At 37.6% G+C, this 25373-nt stretch overlaps 1 protein-coding gene across 1 annotated transcript in view; it reads left to right on the forward strand.

Moving 5' to 3' along the window:
* The first annotated feature begins 13220 nt into the window (after positions 1 to 13220).
* The window catches only part of NAV3 (neuron navigator 3), a 273005-nt gene continuing 260852 nt past the window's right edge, over positions 13221 to 25373 (forward strand). The window contains 1 exon segment of the mRNA XM_040553881.1: positions 13221 to 14834. Coding sequence (XP_040409815.1) covers positions 14592 to 14834 — 243 coding nt within the window. The 5' untranslated portion in view covers positions 13221 to 14591.

Consider the following 25373-nt stretch of genomic DNA (forward strand, 5'->3'; position numbering starts at 1 on the left):
TTAAGTGTTAAATATTTATTTAGAAGAAACATAATGTAGACAAGTTTTTCAGTACATTTTTGGCTGAAATGAATCACTGAAACTGATCACTGTTTAATTTAGAAACTAATTTAAACAGGTCAGTTTGAAAGAGAATTTTGAAAGAGAACAATATTGTTTAGAGAGAAGATGAGACTAAAAATACTTTAAGAAGTAAAGTAAGAATAATTTAGTCTTCACAGTTTTCAGGCTGAAATGTAGATTTTCTACATATATTTTATCTAGTTTTTATTTAAATATTTCTTTTGTTGCCATCTTTCTACTCATACTTTTACAAATTCTCCTTGTTGCACCCCACTCTAAATTTTAAACTATGATGTCTCTGTGGCTTCAAAGTGCAAGAAATATTTAAATCAATTTCCCATGGAAATTGTCATTGCCTGAAGTATAACAGCCCATGCTTATATAGGTGTTTTTACAGTGATCAATATGTATTTTATTGCCCAGTGGATAAGAACTGGACATGTACTCTGTTGTTAGAATTGAAAGTGGAAAATTTATTCCTTCTGTCACAACATTCCTAGCTTTCTGGGAGAACAAATTAGCTTAAAATAAGTTATAGTCGTAGCAGTTTTTAATTGTTTCAGAACCTTCCTGGTAATATGGGATGATTTAATATTTCATGTGGCTTCCTTTCCTGCTTTTGTGCTTCAAAGAGTGGTGAACAAATCAGCAAAAACTTCAGAGCCAGCTTCTGTCCTGTACCTCCACTACTCCCACCAGCTTCAGTTTACAAACTCTGCTTAATGGCTTGAAACGGATATGTCCTTATAGGCCCAAATCTGCATATGACGATTGAGCTCTTTCTGGTGGCAGTGAGAACTGAGCATGTGGTGAAGCTGCAGGATCAAACCCTTCAGGGGTACATTAGAGTACAGCTGAAGGCTGCTTGTCTGCCCTGGCTTCTTTGACTATAATTGCACTCATGTATTTTAATCTATATCTCGTCTTCTTTGGCTTAATGTGAGGAAGAAAATTAAAAGTAGCTGATTAAGTACAGTAATTTATGCATACATCCAACAAGCTATATAGACACACTGACTGTTTAAAAATAGGTTGCATTACAAGCAGAAAAATGTCTGGTGACTTTCAGCTTACCTCTTTAAGAGCAGCATGTTAATAGAAATTTGGATTTAGTATAGAATCTTTAAAAGTTAAAAAAAAAAAATGATGGCAAGTATGGAATTTTTTAAAAGGGGAAAGAAATCTAAGTATTAATTTCAATCTGGGCGCATAATAGTTATAGGGTGTATTTTCAAATCTATATAATTAAGGGCTTTAGAAGGATTAGAAGGCAGCTTAAGTCACAGGATTTTTAACTGAAGTGCAGTCATGGGCTATGCATAATAACCTGGATTTTTTCCTACACTGATCAGCTGAAGGACAGTAGAATTGGTAATGATGAAACTATTATAGAATCCAAGTTGTGACTCATAAACGTTCCTTACTGTAAGCATAAGAATATAGTGGTACTGTTTGCTTCTTCAGTGCAGAGGTATAGGAATAAAATGATCACAAAAATAATGACTACTATGTAATCCTTTCCCAAATATTTTAGACATTGGCCAGATTCTCATACCATTTTTGCTATGTATGTATGGATGGATGGACGGATGGACAGATGGACAAATAATCTACCATTTTGATTCTCCTACAATAGATACTTTTTCTGAGTATCTACTCAGCTCCATCTGCATTCTTACCATGTCAAAATCTTTATAACTGTCATCTACAACTTGAAAGTGCCTGATTTTTTTCTTTCTGCTGCCTGAAAGGTCATAATGACTCACAATCATTTCCTTTGCATTGCAGTTGTAGCAGCTTACTGATCTGCTGTTTCATAACTGAGATCTCTTCTAACAGACTCGCATAGTAGGTGATGATGAGGAATCACCAACAAAAACCGGATGGCCCCTCTCACCCCTGCCCTGCCCCCATTCCTAGGCAAGGCCAGAATCTTTTTTTGCTCTCTGTACAGTCCTTGGGGTCTTGGTCCATGGCAATGACTCTTAGGTAATACAGAAACACATAGAAAAAGAGCATCCAGGTTTGCTACTGCCTTCCATTGCTATTATAGAACAGTTTCATCTGTATAAAGTCAGTAGTGGTAAGAAGGTTTGTAGTAGACTTCAGAAAGGCCCTTGGACTCCTGCTTTTATGGTCAAAACACTGTGATATTGGGAGTTATAAGTTGAGAGACTTTTGGCAATAAGAGTTTTGCTCATGTTGAGTGTCATGGCAAACATAAATTGCTGTTCTCTGCGACTTTCAGTAAAGGAGAAAAACAACATGTTTATATCAATTCAAAATAATTTAAAAATCATCTGAGGCTTTCAGATTCTAAATTCTTTGCTCATTTCTTAGACTAGCACTTTCAATATAACATTCACGGATTTAGTTCTGGGCAAGAAGTTTCAGTCTTTACATAACCCACTGCCCTTCAAATGATTTTATTCCATCCACAGATGAGTTTTGACTTCAACCTGGCTGCCAATTCTCTTACCAGTAGAAGAAGAGAATTTGAATGAATAAATTTTTAAAACCTACCTTGATTTTTTTTTTTTTTAATCAGGTCGTAAGAACTTCTGCATAAGCCGGATTTGTTTCAAAGAGTTCAGAAAAGTGAAGCCGAGTAGTTCGGCCTGCCAATTTAAGCAAATCTCATAATGGTCCTAAAGTTTCTACCATCCCCACTAATTTATACATTTTCTTTGAACTGATTTACATAAATGAATAATATAATCCCAACCTCAGAATACTTGAGTGAGAACTATTGAGCACATGTGGCCATGGAAGTGTATGGAAAGATTTCTATCTGTGGAAAGATTTTTGTGGAAATCGGGCTTGGTTCTTGGGTTCCGTGAAACCATTGCAATTTGGGATGTTTTTTTCCCCTCCCTTTCATTGAAAGAAGTGAGAATTAGGTACTCAGAGACCTTTAAAATTCTGTCCTTTCAACAGCTTTGCTCAAACCCTTGTTAAGGAATAGTTAAAGTCTGTAAGATTTTGCTTTTACGTGTACAATGTAAATCCAGACATAATTAGTGAGAACTAGAGGTGGCCTAAGCTGAAGTCTGAAATGACTGGGGATATTCACAGCCAGCTGAGGGTATGATCCAAAAGGTATGATGCTAAGGTCTGACTCACTTTTACTCTGTTTCCTGTTGGGTAAGTCTCCTAAAGTCTCCTATTGAATGTTTGTATTTTTTTAATTGAAACCAACTATCTTTCATCAAAGCAGGGGGAAGTGTGGGATTCTTGAAATCCCAGATCAAAGAAAAGCAATCCTCTAGTCCCAGTTGGACAATGTAGATTTTTCTGAGCTCCAGGTACTGCTGTGTTATGTGGACAGACAGGGTGGGTTGAAACCACTAGTATGCTCAGGAATATCTCTGTGACTCTGCTGGCTTCTTTGTACAGCAAACAAAGGGTGGCTTAAAGGTAGTTTCAAAACAAAAAAAAAAAAAAAAAAAACTATCAGGATATATTTTTAAACAGAAGTCATCAAACAGAAGTTCATAAGAAGGATTCGTATTTTGTTTAATCAAAAAAAGAGTTGGTATATAATACAAAACAAATGAAATAAAGAAATATTTTCTGCTGGAGAAAAACACACTGGAAATAATTATACCAGGGATAAAGTTTACTTAATTAGTAGAAAGTATATTTTATTGAAATAATTATTATTTGTAATGAGTTGGATGATTACAAAATAGTTGTGGAACAGTTTTAAAGACGTGTTTAGAGAAATTTTGAGCTGTCTGCTAATCAAATTCACAGCAGTCTAGAAATAAATTAATAAACTAATAAAATGTTCTGCAGTCTTGAATAAGAGCTGGGTAGTCATGCCTGCTGCCTGTCAGCACTGAAAAAAAATCTTTTTCTGTATTGTTCTTAAAGATTTTCTCTGGGGAAAAAAAAAGTTCTTAAAAATGTTCTTCTCTTATATTTACATTCCCAGTAGTTACATTTTCCCTTGATTTGGAAGTAAAATATTTCCAAATAGGATTTGTGTTGAAAATACCAAATATTTATGATGTCAACTTGTAGAATAGCCTGAAGGGAAAAAGAGGGTTAGGGTAAAGAACTGGAATGTTCACAAGTGTGTTGGAGGATAGAAATCTTAAACAGTGTAATATTTATGAGCAAGCAAGAGGCTACATTCTGCTCTCAATTACTCTGGCATAAATCTAGAATTACTCATTGGAAGTTCAAAGTTTTTGCTGCAGATTTACACCCATATAACAAGGAACAGAGTTCAGTTCTGTAAGGGTGGGAAAATCAATTTGGCCAGAGTTAAACTAGCCTGAAACTCAAACTCTAATCACAGAAAGAAATCTTTTCCAGGTCAAATACCAGATTGTGCATTACGTATCTCTATTTTTCTTTCTCTTTAGCTAAGATAGGGAGGCAAGCATATAGCCCTATTCCTTGCAGTAGCATCCCATGACACTAGGCATTGCACTGCTTTTTATTGTCTAAGGCAGAGTGAAGTGCTCAGATATAGTAGAATTGAGAAGCTTCACAGAAGACCAAAAGGAAACAGGACTACAAGAAGTATTTTCTCTCTTATAGCTTGAAGGAGTAGAGTGCAAAAGGTTGAAGGTGTAGACTTGCAAAAGGTTAGTGCTCGGGGAACCACAGGAGAATAATAAGAGGGAAAATACAGTTAGAATCAAAATCCCATATTATGGGATACTAGGAAAGGAAGAGGTCTTTCCCAAATTGAAGTAAGTTTCAGAAAAGACATGAATCCTTTGACAGGTTGTCAGGGTCCACTTTTGAATATTTGCTAGTGACAGATCCCAGTATTGCGCAGGTGGTTTATCCTGCAGAAATTGTAATGCAGTGCTATGATGGTTTCTGAAAAGAAAATAAATACCGCCTACGCATCTTGTTCTTATTCTGGAGAAGATTCTCTCACTGGGTGCAGGGAAGGGAATGGAATGAAAAATAAGTCTTTGAAAGAGAGTAAAAGAAAATGATGAAGGAATAATGTATGGAATCTAATTATACCTTTTCTAAATGTAGTGAGTGAGACTGTGTTGGTGTGGCTCATGCTTGGCTGACTGAGACAGCTAGAATTATGCAGTTTTGTACCAGCTGAAAATCTTTCTGGATCTATCAAGAAAGTTATTGAATCATTGGCTGTGATGATACACAAATTTATAAAGAAGATGTTTTCTGTAGATAATGGTCTCTGACTTTGTCACCATGAATGTTTGCATGCCACTGTTGACATTTTCACTAGTGGTTGTTAACTTAGTGTTTACCGACTTTTAGCTAGCAGTATCTGTTTAACTGAATGCTCCAGCCAAGTGACCAGTTTAGTCTCCCTTCTGTTTTTGATAAAGCTGTTCTTTGTTCATAGCTCATCCTAGGCTTATTGTAGGTGGAACAAAATTATTTTGGGTTTCTATTTTTTTTTTTATTTAATTTGTGAATGCTGATGTTGCTTTTATGGCTGCCATATGCTTGTTACATATGTCAGTTCTAAAAGCCCCGCTGATGGATGAAAGCTGGGAGAGAAGTTTTATCATTTGTCTCCCAACTAGCACTTTTCTTGCACTTGAAGGTAAGTCCAATATAATAAATAACCAAAGCCTTTTTTTTTTTTAACATGCCACATCTGTAAGGTAATATTTCTCCCCAGTATGCTGAGAAGCAGGAAGGAAGCATCTAACATCTGCAGGATTTGAAGTTATTTTTGACAGCTGTGTGCTATTCTGTATTTCTTTTGGGGGAGAAAGATAAAACAACCCAGGTGAATTGCTAAAAGTACATTAACGACTGTTAGACATGTTAAACACACGTACTCATATGTAGATAAAGATACACACAAAAGATAAAATTATGTATCTATATACAGAGTGGTGGTGAGAAAATATGTTTTGATGACCTGAAAAGCTGCTATTTTAATGTACAATCAGATTTCTGTTAAGGTGGAACAAGGTATATGGTATACTATAGATGGGAGTTGTTTGGTAATGAGAAACAGCAGTTCATCCTTGACACCTATTGATCAAAAAACTGGCAGGTTTGGTCTAGAGACATGCAGGATCCATTTCAGCATTTGGCCTGGAGCACACTCTGATCACAGAAGAACAGAGTAAGGCACAAGCTTTCAAGGCTAAATGTAGGAAATGTTCACATATGGCCAACAGGAGATAGAATCAGACAGCTGAGATTTTTAGTATATGCATGGGACCTGTATTTAGTGCAAGAGAAGAACATTCACTTACAGCCAAATAGTACGCGGTCAAGATTTTTAATTCATATTAATATTTTGTGGGTAGAGATGAGTGACCTATCTGCTGGAGCTCCAAGTTGGCCAAGCAAAACACAAGCCACAGCAAGTGTGGTGATGAGCCCTGGTGAAGAAATGTTGCTAAAAACTGTGTACCTTTATCATAATTTCTTGGTCAGAACAGGCCTACAGCCCAAAGTCACGAGCAGAGAGATCACGTCTGCTTCCAAAAAAAAAAATAGTCTTAGTGTGACTTCCAAATACTTTATGATATTTGATGTTCACCTAAGAACATGAGATCTAAAATGACAGTACTGGCAATAGCAAGGATCCATCAGTAAGTATATTGCTTTTCACCATTGGAAGTAGAGGATGTGCAAGAAAAGTGTATGGAAACAGGCATATGGGGAGTAATGCTTCTCCCAGAATACCCATCCAGCATCAGAGTAAAGCAAATGCCAGATTTCAATTGGAAGGGTTGCAAGGAAGGTAATGTAATGGTGGTCTTGTATGTCTCCACTAAGAACTACAATGTTTGCCAATACTAGCACTCTTGCCTGTAAAATGCCAGCTGGTATCTTCTGAATTAGGGCAAATGATAGAGGTCTTTTCCAGCCTAAATGATTCTGTGATTCTATGAGTCTATGAATGCAATATGAATATGAAACATTTACGCGGTTAAATAAAATGAAGTTGGTATTGTAAGGAGTCTTATTTGATAACAAAATAATGATGACTATCTGCCAGGAGAACAAAACTAGTAACAGGAAATCAAAAACATGACTTGGATCATTCACCTTTAGTGATAAGCAGTGAGGACTAACAGGTAATATTATACGATAATTGCACCTTGATCAAGGTATGGGGAGTTAGAAGGGTAGAGATGTTACAGCTAGCACAGTAGGTATTATAAATTATGGGTGATGCAAGCCAGCATTAAATTACTACTGTCTCAAAGCAAGAAGGAAGTAGACAGTAGGCTGTGAGTCAGAAGTGCTCCTCCAGCTGCAGTGCAGCTCACACTTGTTTAAGGTCAAATATCAAAGCTAGTCTCTGAAAATCTATCTTTGTTTTCAAGAAGTATTCCTTATGTATTAATGTAGTTTTTTTTTTTTTTTTAATACCTATTCCTAACCTTTTGCTCCCAACCATTTCCATGATTATTAAAAAATTGTTCTTTTCTTCACTGCTGTCTATATTCACTTCTAGCAGAGCAACTGTACTTCGTATCTCTGAAACTCTCTGTGCAGTAATTTCCATTGACTGCAGGGGTATCTGCTGGTGATAGTGAAGCTGATTGACTTCAAAGTCTCTCAGTGTTGTTGCCGCACTTGGCCAAGAGTCTGCTCATGACTGTAGCAGATGTTTCTTTTTTTTTTTTTTTTTAATAGATCAATGAGAACCTTGTGGAGCAGTTTTTTACTTCAGTCCTGAAATGAATGCCAGCATAGCTATGACTTTGAAACCCTCTATCAAAACGACAGTGCTTGTAAGAGGAAAGTTTCCTTTTCCAGCAGATAAAAGCATAGGTTGGCACTCTTGCCTGCTACCTGATGGTAGCTAATCAGCGGATTCCTGTTTAGTCTTAGTTGGTTTATCTTAATGGGTTATTTTTTACAGTTTGTTAGAAAATTTCACAGTAAGTTTATTGTGTGAAGAAATTTTGGATGAAAGTACTGAACAGTTCACACTTAGTATTAAGAGTCAGAACAGCTTTGATTAACTTGCAAACACTGTCAGTTTCCTTCTCATCTAATTGGGACTTATAAATGTCTCTTTAGAGTCATAAAATATTCCACTGAGATTTTAGGGCGTATGTGCAGTGGAAGAATTTTGTTCTAGGGGGATATGTGTTGAGAGCAGTAGTGATGTGAGAGAATTTATATGGACCAGTTTTGGGGGAAAAGAAAGATCATTATGACCTCCTTCAAAACATCAAATAGAGCAAAACTACTCCCATTGATAACATTGATAAAAATAGGTCAGGAGTTCTGTTCCTTACCACTTTCACTGAAAGTAATGTTAAAAATTAAGAACTTAATCATGAGTTCTAAAAAAAAGTCTGCTTTTGTGTTGTCTACCTTAGATATTTCTCCAGTAATTCTAAAGAGAGCTGGAACACTCCTAAATGCCCTCAGAAGTTATGGCAATGCTTCTTTGGTAATGTGGCAGTGAAGTCATGTAATGCATTCTAAGACACAAAGATATAGGGCATGCAAGAGTTGAAATCAGTGAGTCACTATGGCACAACAAAGGTGATACAAAGCCAGAAGTCCCTTCAGAGGTAGCAAGCTGGATGGAGAAGACAGTGGAAATTCAGAAGAGAGTGGAGAGACAGAAAATCCCAGTGGCCAGAAGGATGCTGGAGAAGCCAGTGTGCCTGCTATGGACACTGCTGCCTGGAGAGAGTTTGTAAATGGGAAATTGAGGATACAAGGAAGGAAAGAAAAAAAACAAAAACAAAACCATAATACTTTGATTCTTAGGATGAATGTAATCTTTCAGACTAGTTATGCATAATGAAGCTACTGGAGGGTTTCTTTGTTAGCTGTACTTAACAGCAGCTTTGGGAGTCTGCAGCTTTTGTTATTTGGTTCATTTACTTAGAAAGGAACAAATGGATTAGCTTTTTTTTTTTTTTTCATTTTTTCTTTTTCCTTTCCTCTTTCACCTCCCAAAGAGGGAAGCTGATGCTTTCATTAAGCTTAACCAGCTGGCCATATGGAATAGTCAGTAGGTCAGTATGTAAATACTTACATAGTGTATTCAGTTGCTATTAGTCCTTTCTTATTCTTACAACATTTTTGTTTACACTTCTCAATCCGATAGTATTTAAGCTTGATTCCTTTGAGCCAAACAGTCCATGATTAAATACAGTGCATAGCAACAGAGAAATAATTATCATTTTTAACTCACACAGATGTGTAAGTCAAAAAAGTCTTTACTCAAGAAAGAGGATACTGAGTTCCCATGTAGACTTTGGAAGGTCATCTAGCCTCATGCTTCCACTTGACTAGATTTTAATGTATCTAACATATTTTGCAAGGATGTGTAAAGGTTTGATACCATCCAATGGAAGATGATGCAAATGTAAAGCATGTTTCAAAAGGTCTGGTCACGTACATCAGCTAATGCATTCAAACCTATAAACTTCTGGCTGAGCTTTGAAGGGCCAAGTTGCTCAGAGGATAAAACGATATCCTTATTTAAAAGTTGTCTTCTTTGAAAAACTTCCCCAAACATTCAGCCAAAGCAGAAGGATTTCCTTTAGGAAGCCGGATGCACCTTTTTCTGTGACTGTAACAGGGCTTTGGATTATATATCTTTTGGAATTCCAAACTGTTAAGAAAAACAATAGCAGCTTACTCAGTAGCATTACACACTGTGGATAAGATTGAATACTAGTTGTGTGTGTTACCTCGAGACTAATAGAATCACCTATCTTTCGTATTAACAAAGATAATGTAGGTAGGATTACGCTGTGAACATGAGTAAGAGCTGAACAATTTGTCTCATCATTACGTGTTAGATGGAAAATATTTTATTGCACCAAACATGGCATGCTTCTTGTTTTAAGTCAGCACTAGTATATTAAAAATGTTTAAACCTGACTTATCTGCTATATTAAATAAATCATAATAAAGCTGTTTCAGATACCTTCAGTACTTTAGTATCGTTGGTTGCTCTTTCAAAGGTACAGTAATTGATTCCAAGAGTTCTTTGTCCCCAGCTGTTTCTATTTGGTGAAGAACTTTCTGCTCGACCTGAAATCATTGCGCACAAAATAGTGTGATTGTATCGGCGCATTCAAACTCCTTCAGAAGTTGGCCTGGCTCATGTAAGCTACAGACACAGCTGTTACAGCAGTGGGATGAAGCAGGGAAACAGCTCAGAACAGACCTCTGCAGTCTCTGGACCCCTGACATTTCCTGTTTGACCCAGGACACATGCAACAGCTTCCTTGTCGAAGATCATAGACCAGAAGGAGCAAACAAATCTCTTGGCTCCACTTTTGAGGCAGGTGTCCCCTCTCTTGATATTTCCTGTGGTCTGGGAGACATTGCCAGCTGTCTGTTCAGTTCATGCAAGCAGTTTATCTGAGGGATGGGGGTAGAGAAGGGAACAGCCTTCACGGGACTCACTCTGGTATCAGATGTGATGAAGGAAAGGAAATTTATGCTGGGGTGTTGCACTGTGAATGATTATTCCTGTTAAGTCTTTAGAACTAAAATTCACCTTAATAGTACAACTGACAGATACCGTCTTTTATTAGGTTAGTTGAATTTCAGGTGTGTTTATTCTTGTTTTATGACGTAAATACTACAGCTTTTTCTGGAATGTAGGAATAATCCTTAATGCATACATACTATCTTTCTTTGATGTATAGATAATTTATCTAACTCATATTTTCTGTTAAAACATTGATTGCTTGATGCTTTCAGAGTCATGCTTTATGGCCGGGTTGTCATCATTTTCAATCTTTATTAGAGAAAGAAATAGTTCTGCCTTCAACATCTCAGTGGAACTGTCGCCGCAGTTGACAAGACTTCTAAGAATTGAGTCATGACCTTTGTTCTGTTTTGCCATTTTTTGGTCTCTCTTTCCTGTTTTAGCTTCTTACTTGACGTCCCACTTGAAACATTGTCCTCCCTTTGTTTCCAAACCTCAGATGTCTTCCAGTTTCCTCATAACTCTCTAACCTTTCCTGCAAATCTTCATAATTTCCCTCATGACAGGGCTTCAGCCATGATCTGTGTCCATCCTGCATCCTGAATCTGGGTAATGTCCTCTACCTGCCTGGCTTGAGGATGTCTGAGGTTAAATACCTAACAGGGTAAATGAGAAGCCTACAGGTCCTCTCTCTGTACAGTGTGGTTAGCTTGACTCGTTTCTTTGCCATCCCTTTCTAGAAATGTCTCTATCAGCTTCACACAACTAAGTGAAGGTATGTGTCCCTTGTTTCTATCTGCCAAATCTTTCTACTCACTTCTTACTCTATCCTGCCAACAACAGTATTGTTCTTCATGCCAGGCAGTCCAATAATCTGGTACTGTCTTTGACTTGATGTAACCCCAGGTCACAGGTACTTCTAGCAACTTCTCCACCTCTAGTTTCTCACAGATAGGCCTTCTTTCTCTTTGAGTGCTATTCACACATATCTAAATCAACTTCATCTCTTTTTTGGATTCTCCGTGGCAGCCTTGACTGAAGGTCACTTAACTCCCTCCCTCAGAGATACCAAGAACAATCCTACCAAATTCATGAATTCGAGGATACTTCCCTGTCTGGTGCAGACACCTTGTATCTGAGGTGCTGTGCCTTGCCTAGCCAGCTCCCCAGACAATACCTACACATGGTACCAGTTCGTATACTTTTTCCACAGACATTTTATGCTGTGCTTTCTTGTTCACATGGAAACCATTAGTGAAACATAACTGTGAAATATTCTTTTCCCCTGATATCCTTCATAAAACAGGACGAATATCCTTCATTCAGGCATGCAAAAGCCTTTAGAATGAAAAATGTAGGTAAATGATTTCTAAGGAGAGCAGATGTTTGTTTATTTATCTTTTGCTGTGAATTAGAATGAGAGAGAACAAAAAAGGAAGACTAGACTTCTAACTACGTTCTTACCTATGCAGTATCATTATTGTTTTCCTCCATTACCTTTACTGATTCCTGCAGAAATCTTGTATATTTTTCTTTGTATCTTCAGCAGATCAGAAGTGCTTCTGAGTTTTATTGTTGCAAAGATCTAGAAAAATGGGATTCTGAAGTTGATGACAGTGAGCTGGTAGTCATAATATAATTAATAATTATTTTGAAAGAGTAATAATTATCTTGAAGGAGTAACACCAGCTTTGCATCATTGTTTCCAAACCCTTTTGGTTATGCATTGCAGATGACTTTCTCCTGGTAAGCTTGCTTACTTATTACTTTTAGGGTTTCTGTGCTGGGAAAATGGGTTGCAAAAGAGACTGTGGGTATCATGACCTCATCATTCGTATTCAAAAGAAGAACAGCAAGATTGCCATAATACATTACTTTGTAAAATTATAACCCTGAGAAGTAATAAGATTCAATTACACTTTTTTGGCAAAGTTCTGTTTAAGAAAGTATCTGTCTCATGACTCTAGTTTACTCTTTGTCTTGATTGTTGGTCAGCAATCCTCATGAGGATTTTTCATCTCCTCAAACCTTGCAAGAGATAAATCCCTCTTTTCCTGCGGTCCGCTTCAGCCTTTGCATATGTGCACTTCCTAAAGTGTTAACTGTTAACAGTTGTGTCTCAGAAACCTAAATTCCTTACACAGGCACAGTGCTTTATGGTGCTGGAGAACAAATGCAGACCGCACAAGGAGCTTTCTTCCCCTTTGCTCTGCACAAGACCTGAAATAATACACTGAACACGAATATTCCTCCCATTGGAGCAGAGTGGTGGATCCGGTGGGCTGATCTTGTCTAAATTGCAGAGCAGTTACCTATATACAGTCTTGCATAAAGCCCACTGCTCCCACTGTTAGTGGTGGCAAAACCTGGGAGAAGATAACCAGAGGATGATGAAATAGGTTTGCTGATCCTCTGTACACATACTGCAAAATGCAGGAGATTCTTAAACTAGGTCAGATTCACTCCTATGAACTACAAACAAGAATAGCATAGTCAATATAGAGAGTTGAATTTGTAACTGATATGTCGTCATGATCTTTGTAAATGAAAGGTAGATGACAATACTGTGTAACATAGTTTTATTCTGCAAAATAATCTCAAATGGTGGCTTAGGAGATTTCTTTTAGTCAGCTTCTCATTTACACTGTTTTCTTTTAAATGATTTGTGTAACTCTTACCATCCTCAACTTGAAAACTTAAAAGTCCAGAAGACTCTTATTTCCCCTTGGGCTTACATCTTAGTGTGAAGAGTATGTACTTTTCAGGTAGAGTATAGTTAATATCATGTAGAATAGTAGTGGCAGAGTAGCATTCAGATTATCCTCTCTCTCTTTGTTTTATTATGGTAAAAAATAACAAGAAAAACATGTAACATTTTTGTCCACAATACTAAGTGATAAAATCCCATAGGAGTTTAATGGTGTGGCATTTTTGCACTTTTTTTTCCTTATATCACAGTTTAAAATGGGTTCCCCTGCTATAGGTACTCCAAGGAATTTACAATTGTCCTTTTAAGTAAGCATTTATGTCGCTTAGCAGTTTGGACTGTCCATTGTGGCTCATTTTATAGCTTCCTCTGTCTGCCTATATGCCTTGTGTTTTCATGTAGAAGGATTTAAAGTTGCTAGCAAGAATATTTCTGTGAACAACAAGCAGAAATGATGCTTTGGACATGGACTTCGTGGAGCTTTAAATGTTTTTAGAAAGGGAAGTGTTAAAACTGAATAGATGACGTTAGCACCACCACTAAGAAAGAAAGAAAGAAGTGCCCTGAAAAGCTGTATAGACTAAATCTCCTAACAATGCTCGTGATTTTCCTATATCCTGCTCTGTGTTTTTGTATGGATTTTTCATAGCACAGGCAGACGTTACCCACGCTGTGATTCAGCGTCTGTTCCTAGCCACGCTCTTGCACGATTTTAACCTGATTTCACGGGAGGAACAGGGAATGAAACACCGTAGCTCATGGTTGTCAGCAGTGAAAAACAGCCAGGAATCAGACAAACAGCTTCATTGCTGAGATTATTTCCGGGATAAAAACTCTTCCAACAGCTGTTTGCTTTGGCCACTGCTCAGGTCCTTTTTTTTTTTAAATCAGAAAAAAAAAAAAGAGGCTTTTTTTTTTTTTTTAAAGTTGTGGGCTGGTTATTTATGTAGTCAGGAAGAGGTCTCTGCTTCCAGTGTTGTGGTCTCAGAGCTGTTTTGACAGTTGGAATACGGAGAGATTTCATCTCCTCTCTCCTTCTTTCTCTCCCATCCTTCATTCATTTAACGCGCAGACCTGGAATGCTGTAGGAAGAAGAGAAAGCAAATTTATGAGTTCTTTAATCCCAGACAGGCAGCTTTGTGGCAGTTACCTTCAAAAACAGTTCACGCCCCAAAGGAGTGTTTAGTCTTACGGAGCCACTGACTCACCGAGCAGCGCGTGTGAGTGTCTGTGAGGGAGAAGGGCAGAGATGAAGGAGAAGTTTTGCTTCCTCATGAAACTCGTAATATTATTGTTTTAAGGAGTTTTTGAAAAGATGACTGCTACTTTTGTTTAAAGTATTTGTTCTGGAATTGCTGAAGCTGGAGTCTACCAGACTGAGGTCAGGAGCATTTTCTTTGGCAGAAAGAAGATACATTTATAGAAGCCATGCCTGTGCTTGGGGTTGCCTCCAAGCTAAGACAGCCAGCCATAGGGTCAAAGCCTGTTCATACTGCCCTCCCGATACCAAACCTTGGCCCCACCGGCTCGCAGCAGTACTCACCAAAGTCCTTGGAGCTTACTGGGGCAGAGAGCTCGATGCTTTCTTGTCAGCTCACGTTAAAGTCAACCTGTGATTTTGGAGAGAGGAGAGCGCTTCAAGGAAAAACCCAGGAGATTGAAGATAGCAAGGTTAGTTGTAAACTTTACCTGCAGATCTGAATTCTCAGAAAATGTTGATTTGCTTAGACAAAATCTTATAGAAATCTGCTGCATGTGGAGCTTGGGTGTAATTGGGCAAATGATAGACTTTTGCTGTCACCAGTGAGCTTACATAGCAGCTTTGTAAATTTGGGGTTGCTCAGCGTTGTTTGAATAAATTTTCTGGTTTTTAAATATTAATGCGAAGCTACTGATAGAATAAACTTCACAGAACATTTTGATAAGGATTGGTAGAATCACAAGTAGAAAATAATCATCCCAGCACCCAATAAACAGAGCAATGAAATGACAGCATTAAAAAAAATAAAAAAAAAAATAATTGGCTGCTTCATGTTATATTATGAAGTTTAAAAAGAGCTCTCACGCCCACACCTATTCCCACAGGGAGGCTCTTTTAAAATAAAAACAACTAATTGATTTTCTTTTCACTTTTCAAATTATCTGGCTACACTTGCAGAACTGCTGAACAAGAAAAACAGCTTCCCAGTGAAAAGTCCCTGTGCTTTTCTCTTCTGCAAAGTAGCTTCTTGCTAGCCCCCATCTAGCTCTGATTCACTGTGATTAAATTATAAAAAAAAAAAAATGTCTGAAGTAGGATGCCAAGACACTTTTAGACTGTTTAAGGTTTTGATTTTTTTTCCCTTTGTAAGGGGGTACTTTTTGACTCATAATCATTAAAAAAAACTTCTGTTTGATTTTCTTTTAGTCTTTCTGCTGTAGTTGAAAACATTTTTCATGTTTTGAACATGAGTATTAAGTCCCTTCTTGTCATTCATGTATATTCCTGTAGATCTTTCAGTACATTATGGCTGCATGTGTTGTTTTGCAGTTTCAGCAAGCAGTGTTATGTGAGGTTGCCTCCCCTTGCTTTTCTAGTACTTTTGGTTTGTGGAACTGATTTCCAAACTGTCATTAAACATATATTTGTAGTTGCTTCATATTGAATCTAAGGACACTTAAGTGTAATCAGAGCTGTAAGAGTGTCGAGATAGATATAATATATGTACTTAGTTTTCCTTTGTTTTTAGTTACTGGGTTAATTCAGTATTAGTGAAGAAAGTTGGTTTTATGGTTAAAGCATAGGGTTGAGATCCTGAACATTTGGTTTCCTTTTTAATCCCTGCCACACATTTCCCATAGGATATTGGTCATATCACTTAATTTTTCTCTCAGAGTTCTCTTTATCACCTCTCTCTGCCTTTCAAATATGATGAATTGGAGGTCTCAAAGGTGTTCTATAGAAACATAGAGAATGAGCAGACTGTTTATCTCTTGATTACCAAAAGTGATGAACAACCCTCTTCTGTGACATGAGTGCAACATGAAGATAAGAATAAAACTTTTCAACACAGTATAATTCCTGCTTAGTTGTTTATTTTTAACAACAAAATTTATTCAGTGGATATTAAATGGCATGTATTTTAGATTTGCAAGTACTATTTTCAGAAGAAAAAAAGAATACAGCTTACACTGCCTTCTGAGAGATTTCTTGATTCTTTAAAAAAGTTGTAGAGGAAGATATAACATCTTGCTTCAGTGTTTGAACCACTTAGGAGCTATTAGTGATTAGCATAAGACCTAATGGGAGTCAGTTCCTCTCATGTTCCACATTTCCTTCAAGGCATCTGGTCCTGAGTACTACTGAAGTACTAGTGAGTAAAGTAACAGTCTGGATGGACCCAAAAGGTGATCTCAGTTTGGCAATTTCATGTTTCATGGGTTTGACAATTCTTTTAAACTTAGAGGTTTTTTTTTTCGTGTTTTTTTTTTTTTTTTTTTTTTTTTTTTTAATAAAAGAGAAGAAATACTAGACATTAGATCTGTCTCTTTCTTCTCAGTGGAAGCACTTGAGCACATTTAAAGGTGATCCATAAAGATTAAGGTCAGTTTGTGCACACAGTGGTCTGAAAACCTCCCCTGGTCACCTGGATTTATAGAAGTGTTGACCATTCAATAGCTTACTAACCTCTGCAGCTTTTCTGTATTCCCCTTTATAAGTCTTGACACTCCCAGCAAAGCTTAGTGGAGGCCCTTGACCAGTTTCCTTCCAGGCATACTTTTTTGAAGGATGCTCTTTTATTCACCTTTAAAGCACATTTCATGAAAGCATTTTTTGCAAAGTGATTTGGGCTATGAGGTGGGTGGTTGGTGAAGAAATCTATTTTTAGTCTTTTGTCACTAAAAAACTTCAAATTATCAGCCTAAATTACTGAATGATACTTTCTTTCATCAGTGATAGAGATACATGCCTCCCTGATTCCCACTGCCTATTCCCCTGCGTAGTTTGTCTATATTATTAAAGTAGTTCTAAGCACAAATTTGAATGAGTTGTTAGTGTTGATGTCCCTTCAGGTTTGCTGAGCAGATGCAGCTTCTGCGTCTGCTCACATTGTCCTAAAGCTTAACCATATGTGAGTGTCCATAGAACTCTGGCTGATTAGCAAAGATATTAATCAAAGATGATATCCCTACATGGCTCTGTGGTATACTGTGCTGTATATTAGGAACGTTTCTATTATAATGGTGATCAGATAAAAAGGTCTTTCAATCAAAATGTAATGAATACCTAATCAGAATTTCCAAATGAGAGTAAAATCTGCTTCTTTTTTATATTGCTTATGTGCTTGTGTTTTATCACTAGATATAAGGCATCAGTGCTTTTTGAGAGAAAAATAATGAATATCTGTCTGCAAAAGACAATGGAACATATGAATTAATCATCTGGTTAACATTTGCCCTTGGCTGCTGGATTGCAGGCTTTAACTTTGCTTTCTTCTATATTTTACACATGCTGCACTGCGGACCGCCAGCTTTCTCATCCTGTCTGGAAGGCATATAGATTGACACATATAGCCTCTGAGACACATCCTGTTGCTATCTGTAAGTGCTAAGGATTCCAAGATAAATTTGGGTTATACAAGTCAATACAGTGGGTCATTGCCACCCAGCTGTTTCCTCTATGGTGTTGAGTCTCACCACACCTGATTGTTTGAGACTTTTGACACTTGTGTTGGCTTTCTCACACAACTACATTGCCAGGGCTGGCTAAGAATACAGCTGCAAGCGTCAGTTCTGTTTTCCCTAGGTATTTCTCCCTTCTCACATGCTTTCGCTGCTTTTGCACATGTAGTCTTGGGGTCTTTCTGTGGATGTGATGCAGTTTGAAGTTTGATAAAGTGATATTATTTTAATAAAAATTCTGTGATGGAAAAGGTTTGAGGTGGTTATATTCAAAGTTTTTTTTTTTTTTTTTTTTGTTAAATTGTCTAGAATATAGTTAAACCTAGGAAAGCAAACAAGGTACTAACAATTTAAATAATTTTATGTGTAGTTTATTCAAATACACTTTTGTTCACAATTCTCCTAATTTGTGCTTTGATATGTAAGTCAAATACAAGTCCATCTGCTTTCTTGCTAAGCCCGCTAATGTTTAAACTGACTGCAAGAACACTTACGATGTGAATAGTCATGCAAACTATTTGAACACAAGCATTCAGAGCACATTCTTCTTTCCTGAGTATCATATAGACAAAAGTTTATTCCTATATATGTACACAGGAAAGGAATCCAGCTGCTGGATTCATGAGGTGAAATGCTGGCTCTCCTTGAAGCAGATGGAGTTTTGCTGTTCAGTTCAACCATAGTTTGTTTTTTTTTAATGCAAACCCACTTCTGAAAATACCGATATGCTATATAATATTTTTCTAAATGTACGTAGGGTATTATTTTATATTTCTGTGCCCATACTTTCATACTGCTTGCTAAATTAATGAGACCAAAATTATCAGATCATGCCAGGCTGCCTTGTGATACTCTTATTGTTTTAGGATGTTCTATTAAAAAGTAACAAAATGAAAAAAATACCAATTATATTGTAAAAAAGTAAGTTAAGCAATGGCTTAAAAACAAAGGGATGTAGAAAGAGTTTATTTGTAAAGACTACTTCTTTTGGTCACTAAATTATAATTTTATACTATACTGACCTGTAGCATAGTGCCAATAGCATTTCACTCCAGGTGAACATGGTCACTTTCAGCTGCCCTCACACAATTGATACTGTGGTTGCAAGGACACTGTCACAAATCCTCTCTGGCACATAGCTGTGCAGATATTCAGCTGGCACCCCTGATGGGAGCTGGCACACCTGATGGGAGCTGGCACTCCTGCTAATCATGCCAGTCTTCTGGCCTAGCTGCCCAGGGCTGCTCATTGTAGTGCTCTGCTACACGTTCCCCAGGTTTTCCTCCCATCATCAAACTTTTCTTCTTTCAAGAGCACTGCAGCATCAATTAAGCTTGCAAACTGAATTTTCTCTGAGCTGAATCTGATATATTAATTGTAGTGTTTTGGTTATAAAACTTCAAAGATAAGATTTTAGCTTTCTTTCCTGAATTAATTAAATCCTGTACTGTAATATTAACTTATATATATATATATTTTTTTTTCTTGTTTTCAGTTTCTCTTTGTCTGTGCTATCTCTCTGTTGCTGTCTGCTTTATCTGCTTCTTTCTTCCTCTTGGCAGACATCTTTACAGGCTTCTGCATATGACTAATTTTTCTCTGTATCCACAAATCAGGTTCTTCTGTCACTGCGACATTTTTCGTATCATTATTCCTTACTGGAAAGTGTTAGTCAGGTTCTAGAACTGATCCAATGCACGTATGTAAACGTAAAACTTCTAGATGCATCAGTTTTTAGGGTTTATGTTAAGATTCTTGTAACATGGAGATACTGGCATCCAGAAAATATATGGTTAGTAATTTGTCATCTTTCTTAAAGGGGTCTGGCCCCACCAAGCTCATCACAAAACAGTCTAATTTTGAGACAGGAAATGGATCTGCTGCAAGGTCTTCTGAAAGAAATGCCAAAGGATGTGTCTCAGATGTGTTCATCTGAGTAAAGACGCACGAGTGGTTTCTTCAGTAGAGCATGGAAATCTGAGCAGTTGGGTTGGGGAAGTGGTCTGTATAGCAGCAGAACAGAAAAGATTAGATGTACTCTACGTGGGGAATATGGCCAACAAATATTGGGGTCTGAAATACTTAGTTGTACCAAGAAAACTTCATTAAAATAATCTAAAAATTTAAAGTCCGTGCCACAAAACAAAGCTAAATGCTTTGGTGTGATTAGGCAAAAACACATACCGCTGCTATTAAGGTGACTCCTGAGGCCAATTCCATTTAGTATCATACTACGACATCTTAGTCTTGATCTGAGGGCTTCCAGAGTCATTCAGCAAACACTGTTGCAGTAGGACATTGGAATGAGCATGGAAACCTCCCGTTTTTCCCTCATCAACTGTCAGCTCTTTGTCAGTGATGTGGTAACTCCTGCCCATCGCTAGATACCAGACTTGGAGGATGACTAGGCTTCTCTACCCAGACAGATCTTAAGACAAATATTTTTGCTTTCCACGCAAGGGTGGAGCTCCTGTTCATGCCAACAGGAGTACTGTGTACATTGGAAAACCAGATGTGTGCCATGAACAACTCTGATCTCTGTCTTTCCTCAGCTAACCCTTCTATGCCATTTACTTAGGTTCTGTGAGACCCTTTCCCACCACTCCCCAACTCTCTGAAGCACGGCATATGTTGCAATCCCACATCTCTTTGACCTTTCAATTTCTTGGATACCTTTTTGTCTGGTCTCGCAGGGCCAAGCGTTACCAAGTTTCTTGACATACTGAGTCTAGGGAACATAAATAAATGAGTTTATTTCCCCACTTTGTCGTACCCTTCCTTTTCCCAGTGCTAGTACACTGGAGATGTCTGCCTTGTGGGTTGGCAAGAAAGGAGGCTGCACATTGTGCCGAGTATTTCATTTATATCAATAGAGCCAAAGAAACAAAGAGGACAGCAGAAGCAGCCAGAGACCGCCCATCTTCTCCCCACAGTGACCGCTAGTGCTGGGAAGCCAGCATTGTTTCAAAAGCACTGAACTAGCTGCCAGAAATTTCAGTCAGTGCTGCTGACACCTGGGACTATGTGTGTTTGAAATTCACATTGGCCCAGTGAAGCCAGGACAATTGGCAGGAGTTCAGATTGTCAGCAGTTTCAGCTTCTTGCCTTGTTCTCTGAATTATTTCTTTATCAAACAGATAACAGCATCTTTAATGTGCTTTGTGCATCCAGCACCATCTGTCTATGCTCTATTATAACTGATTTAAGAGCCTCACGCTGCATGAGCTTGGAAACAACTTTAGTGTTATGTTTATTCTCTAATCATCTGCACCAATCATGTTTTCACATAGTTGATATAAATGTACAGTAAGACAACTATGTAACTCTCAAAGATTTTGTATTTATGACCAGATTGTACTGACTGTGGGTTGAAAGATGCTTTTTGTTTGTAATTTACAATTGGTATTATGTATAGGAGGTTATTTACTGACCCAGGTTTAAGACCTCTGCCTACCTTTCTACTGCTTTTGTTTTATTTCTCACACAAAAGAAGAATTAAGAACTCAGCATATTTCATAAAAGTTTGTGTGCTGAGAGTCGATACTAGGCATCAGCAGAAAAACAATTGTTTTTACTCTTTTGTATTGCATCTGTGCCTAGGGAAGCTGCTTGGGGATTTCCTGACCAAAAATAAAAATGCATTAAAAACATCTTTTCTTGAAAATGGGAGTGTGTCTGAAGGTGTATGCACAGATCTCAGAATGTGTGAAACCAGCAGAGCTCCAGAACCTGAAGCAACCCAGCAGCATTAGCTTGATGCAACACCAGAGCTAATAAATGTGGCCTCTCAGGGTAATCTGTTCTCTGTGACCATAAATGGAGATAAGTGGTCTCCATCTCTAGATAAAAATAATGGGCTTATATTATACCCCGGGAGGTTTTACTTAGGCTTTAGTAAAACTTTCCAGCAGCAATAGTAGTTAAACAGAGGAACACTTTGCATCAGAAGGTATACCATCTCTGTCACTGGAGGATTTTAAAAAACAAGCACGTGTACACCTGCCATTCATAGCATTATTAGCACTGACCCTTCACTGTGCAAAAGACTAGATGGTTATCCTGAAGGTCTTCTGTTTCTCTTTTCTCATTCATTGATTTAGCTGAATGCAGGTCTGGGGTAATGAAACTGCTACTCTGGGAATCTGAGGTGACAGCTCCGTGGCCCACAGTGCCATCAAGATGTAAGGATTCCATTTGAAGACAGCTTTGCTACCTTACAAAAAATGCCATTGTATAGTATGGGTGTTTCCAGAGGCATTTCACTGAAATACTATGGTTCCTGTTAAGTTTCCCAAAAGCATGGATAGGTATCATCAGAGACCAGTGAGCTAGTTGCTTCCTCAGAAACACTTCTTTCCCTGGCATGTAGGATGTTAGCATTGGAGTGCCCTCAAGCCTCAAGATCCTGCAAGGTCTGGCAGTAGAGGGACTCAGGGACTCAATTCTGTGCTCTATAACAGGCATCCTGGAAGGCTTGTGTACACAATTCGATTTAGAGCTCTGAGACCCTTCAAAATCACTTCAGTGAATTTTTCAGCCCCTTGCATTTCACAGGGGCTGTTCCAACTGCTACGTAGGATCCAGGAGCATCCCAAAGCACACAGCAGAATGAGGGGTTCCACTAAGATTATGAAGTTCAATTCATTTGAAACACACATTTTTCTTCAAGTAAAAACATATTCCCATGTCCTCTCTGTGATTTTTTTTCAGTTTCAACCAGACCTTGAACCTGGAAACTTTTACTATATTGGTTGGTCCTTATTGTAACAGAAAATGATGCACACAGTAGGAGTTAGTTGCCGCCCTATAGGACGTATGGCTGTGTTAGAGTGTGGGAGAAATGGAAAAATATTATCCCCACTGTACAGAGGTAGAGGGGAGATTAAAGGAGAAATTGATGATTTTCCCACGCTCAAGCTAGGACTTTGTGGCAGGACTTTGAATCTCAAGTCGTATATATCTTGAGTCCCAGCCTTCACATCATAACCGCAAGAGCAATCTTTGTCTTTTCAGAGGAATCAGTTAAGAATGACACAACCAGATAATGAGTTATTTTTCCTGCTTACCTCACAAGGAGAGCTTTGGCTCTCTTTATCCTGAAGTCAGTGGTAAGCATCAGCTTGGGACCATTTCCGAGCTGGAGCTGGAATTTTACTCTAGTAGCCACAGCTTTTGATTTTGATATATCTGATCAACACAGATTTTGACACAATTTATTGGAGATGCAAATTATGTTGTCCCCTTTGTAGAGTGGTATAACACTCATCAAAAGGCCTGTGTGTAATGCTCTTCATAGGCTTTTCACTTATTAAACATGGTGTTGAAAGTATAAATATTTATGGAATAAAACAAGGCCCTTTTTTAAGGAGAGAAGATTTTGGGGGGGGGTCCTAATTTCTTCTTTTGTATGCACTGTCTATTTTCTTTGTAACAGAAAATCTTCTATTTACAAAATAATAAGGGCATCAGTTGCAAAAGAAAACCACTAGCTTTTTTTACTTTGTGTTAATTCTAGCCTAGGTCAAGTCTTTTTTTCTCCAGTACACTAATTTTTTAGTTGCATAGCTTTTCTTACACTTGCATACAAAGCATGCAAAGAGTAGTTCATTTAAAGCAGCTCTGTTTCACTTTGACCTGATTCACAGGATGTGGTCTTGGAGGAAGCCCATGCTTTAACAATAGCCTTTTGACAGCTAGGGTGTTTGGGGATTAAGCTGGGAGAGGAGGGAGCATCTATCTATTCTCAAACCTACTAGTGGAATATTTTGTGCAAATCTTCACTTGCCCATGATGTTTTTAAGGTCACAAACCTCACTTTCTTGTTTTTACTGGCAGCAGAACTTTGGCTGAAAGATAGCATAACTTACTTAAAATTCAGAAAAGGAATGCAGAGTGTTTTGTCTGGTAAATGCAAAGGGATAATTCCCCAGTGTAAGATGTGCAGATTTCTGATGGCTGTTTTGTATGTTCTGTGTAAACCAGGTTGAAAGAACTTGGAAATAAGAAAATCAAAGGGAAGAATAATTTTAAAGTGGTTAGGGCAGGATCATAGTATTTTGGAGTATATAAACTGAGAAGGTGCCAGCCACTAAATGTCTGTACTAGCTCTGCATAAAACATAAGAAAAGTTAAGTAAGTATAATATTAGCATTGTCCTAACCTATTTTCAGTGTGACATTTGGTCTGACTTATCTATTTAGTTATATTTATTTTCCTGTAAATCCTCCTTTACTGCCTTGCCCCTCTGATCCTAATACAGTGTAAAGTATTTCATCATTCTATGTATCTCTCAACACTAGTTTAAAATATTTTACTGAGGTGAAACTCCCCAAAACATGAGTGAATTGCAGCAAGTTGGAAAAGATAGAACAAAAATAGATGTTGACCCCTCTCTTGTTCTTTTCCATTTCAAAATATCTGCCTTTGACAATTTTAACACCTGGTTTTCTATCATGTTGATGCTGTGTTAAACTCCAAAAGATTTGGCAGTGAAGACTTCCTGTTGTGCATCAGGATTTGATTTAGAGGGCATGTGTAAAACCAGCACGACTTAGTAATCGAGTGGTCATGCACAGAAAGATGACTTCCTAGCAAGTGTTGTAAAACATTTGACCACTTTCATTAATCACAAAAGGCTGCTTGGCTCATACATGATTTAGGGTGAGTAAGACATAAGTCAGGGTGCAGGACTTTTACTCACCACTACAACAATGGGATTTCCTGGCACCACATCTATGCAGTAAACAGGCTGTTTTCCTTCTTTTTCTAAACTTTTTTTTTTTTTTTGTAAGCTGTCTCTGTAGTGGAAATAAATAGGCATTAAATAAGAATGTGAAATAACAAATAAAAGTTCAAAAGGAGTTTAGAAATATCCTCAGCTGATCAGTCTGCCTGCTTTAGTCATTGCTGGCCAGCTCAACAGCCACAGACAGTGTGCTGGAAGGAAGAAGTGAGGGAATCTGTTTCTCATGAAGGAGCAGCACAAATCTGAAAGCTTGAAAGCTGCAGGTTCAGGTTTGCTTTTGAAATGCTTCTGAGCAGGAGTAGGGCCTAGCAACTGGCATGAGAAGCCACAAACTAGTTTCACTTCTGGTTTCTATCAGGTATATCCTTGAAATAATTTTACATGCAAAACGGTACTAATGCCATTATTTGAGAATAAAAATTTTTGGTGGCTAAGCACTATTTCATTTTAATTATTATTTTTTAATATAAAAGGAATAATTACCTATTTTTTAAAGTGTTGCTGATTACTTGAATAACCTTAAATAAAACCGTTTTTTTTTCCACCTAATCTGTTACTGATGTTAACAGCTTCCTGTCTGACAATTAATAATGCATATATTCTTTGTTCTTGCTTGTAATAAGAAGACATAAGGAGAAGCCATTTAATATAAAACTTCCATTTGTCCTGTGGAAATATGTGATCCTGACAAAGGTAAGAAGAGAATAATAATAACTCCAATAACTTTGCTGTTTTGTACCTCACCTAAAGTTCTGTATTATTAGCTGTAACCTAGGAAGCAGGGTACTCAGCAGAGAAACTAT

This window comes from Cygnus olor, chromosome 1 (assembly GCF_009769625.2).
Source record: "Cygnus olor isolate bCygOlo1 chromosome 1, bCygOlo1.pri.v2, whole genome shotgun sequence".
NCBI lineage: Eukaryota > Metazoa > Chordata > Aves > Anseriformes > Anatidae > Cygnus > Cygnus olor.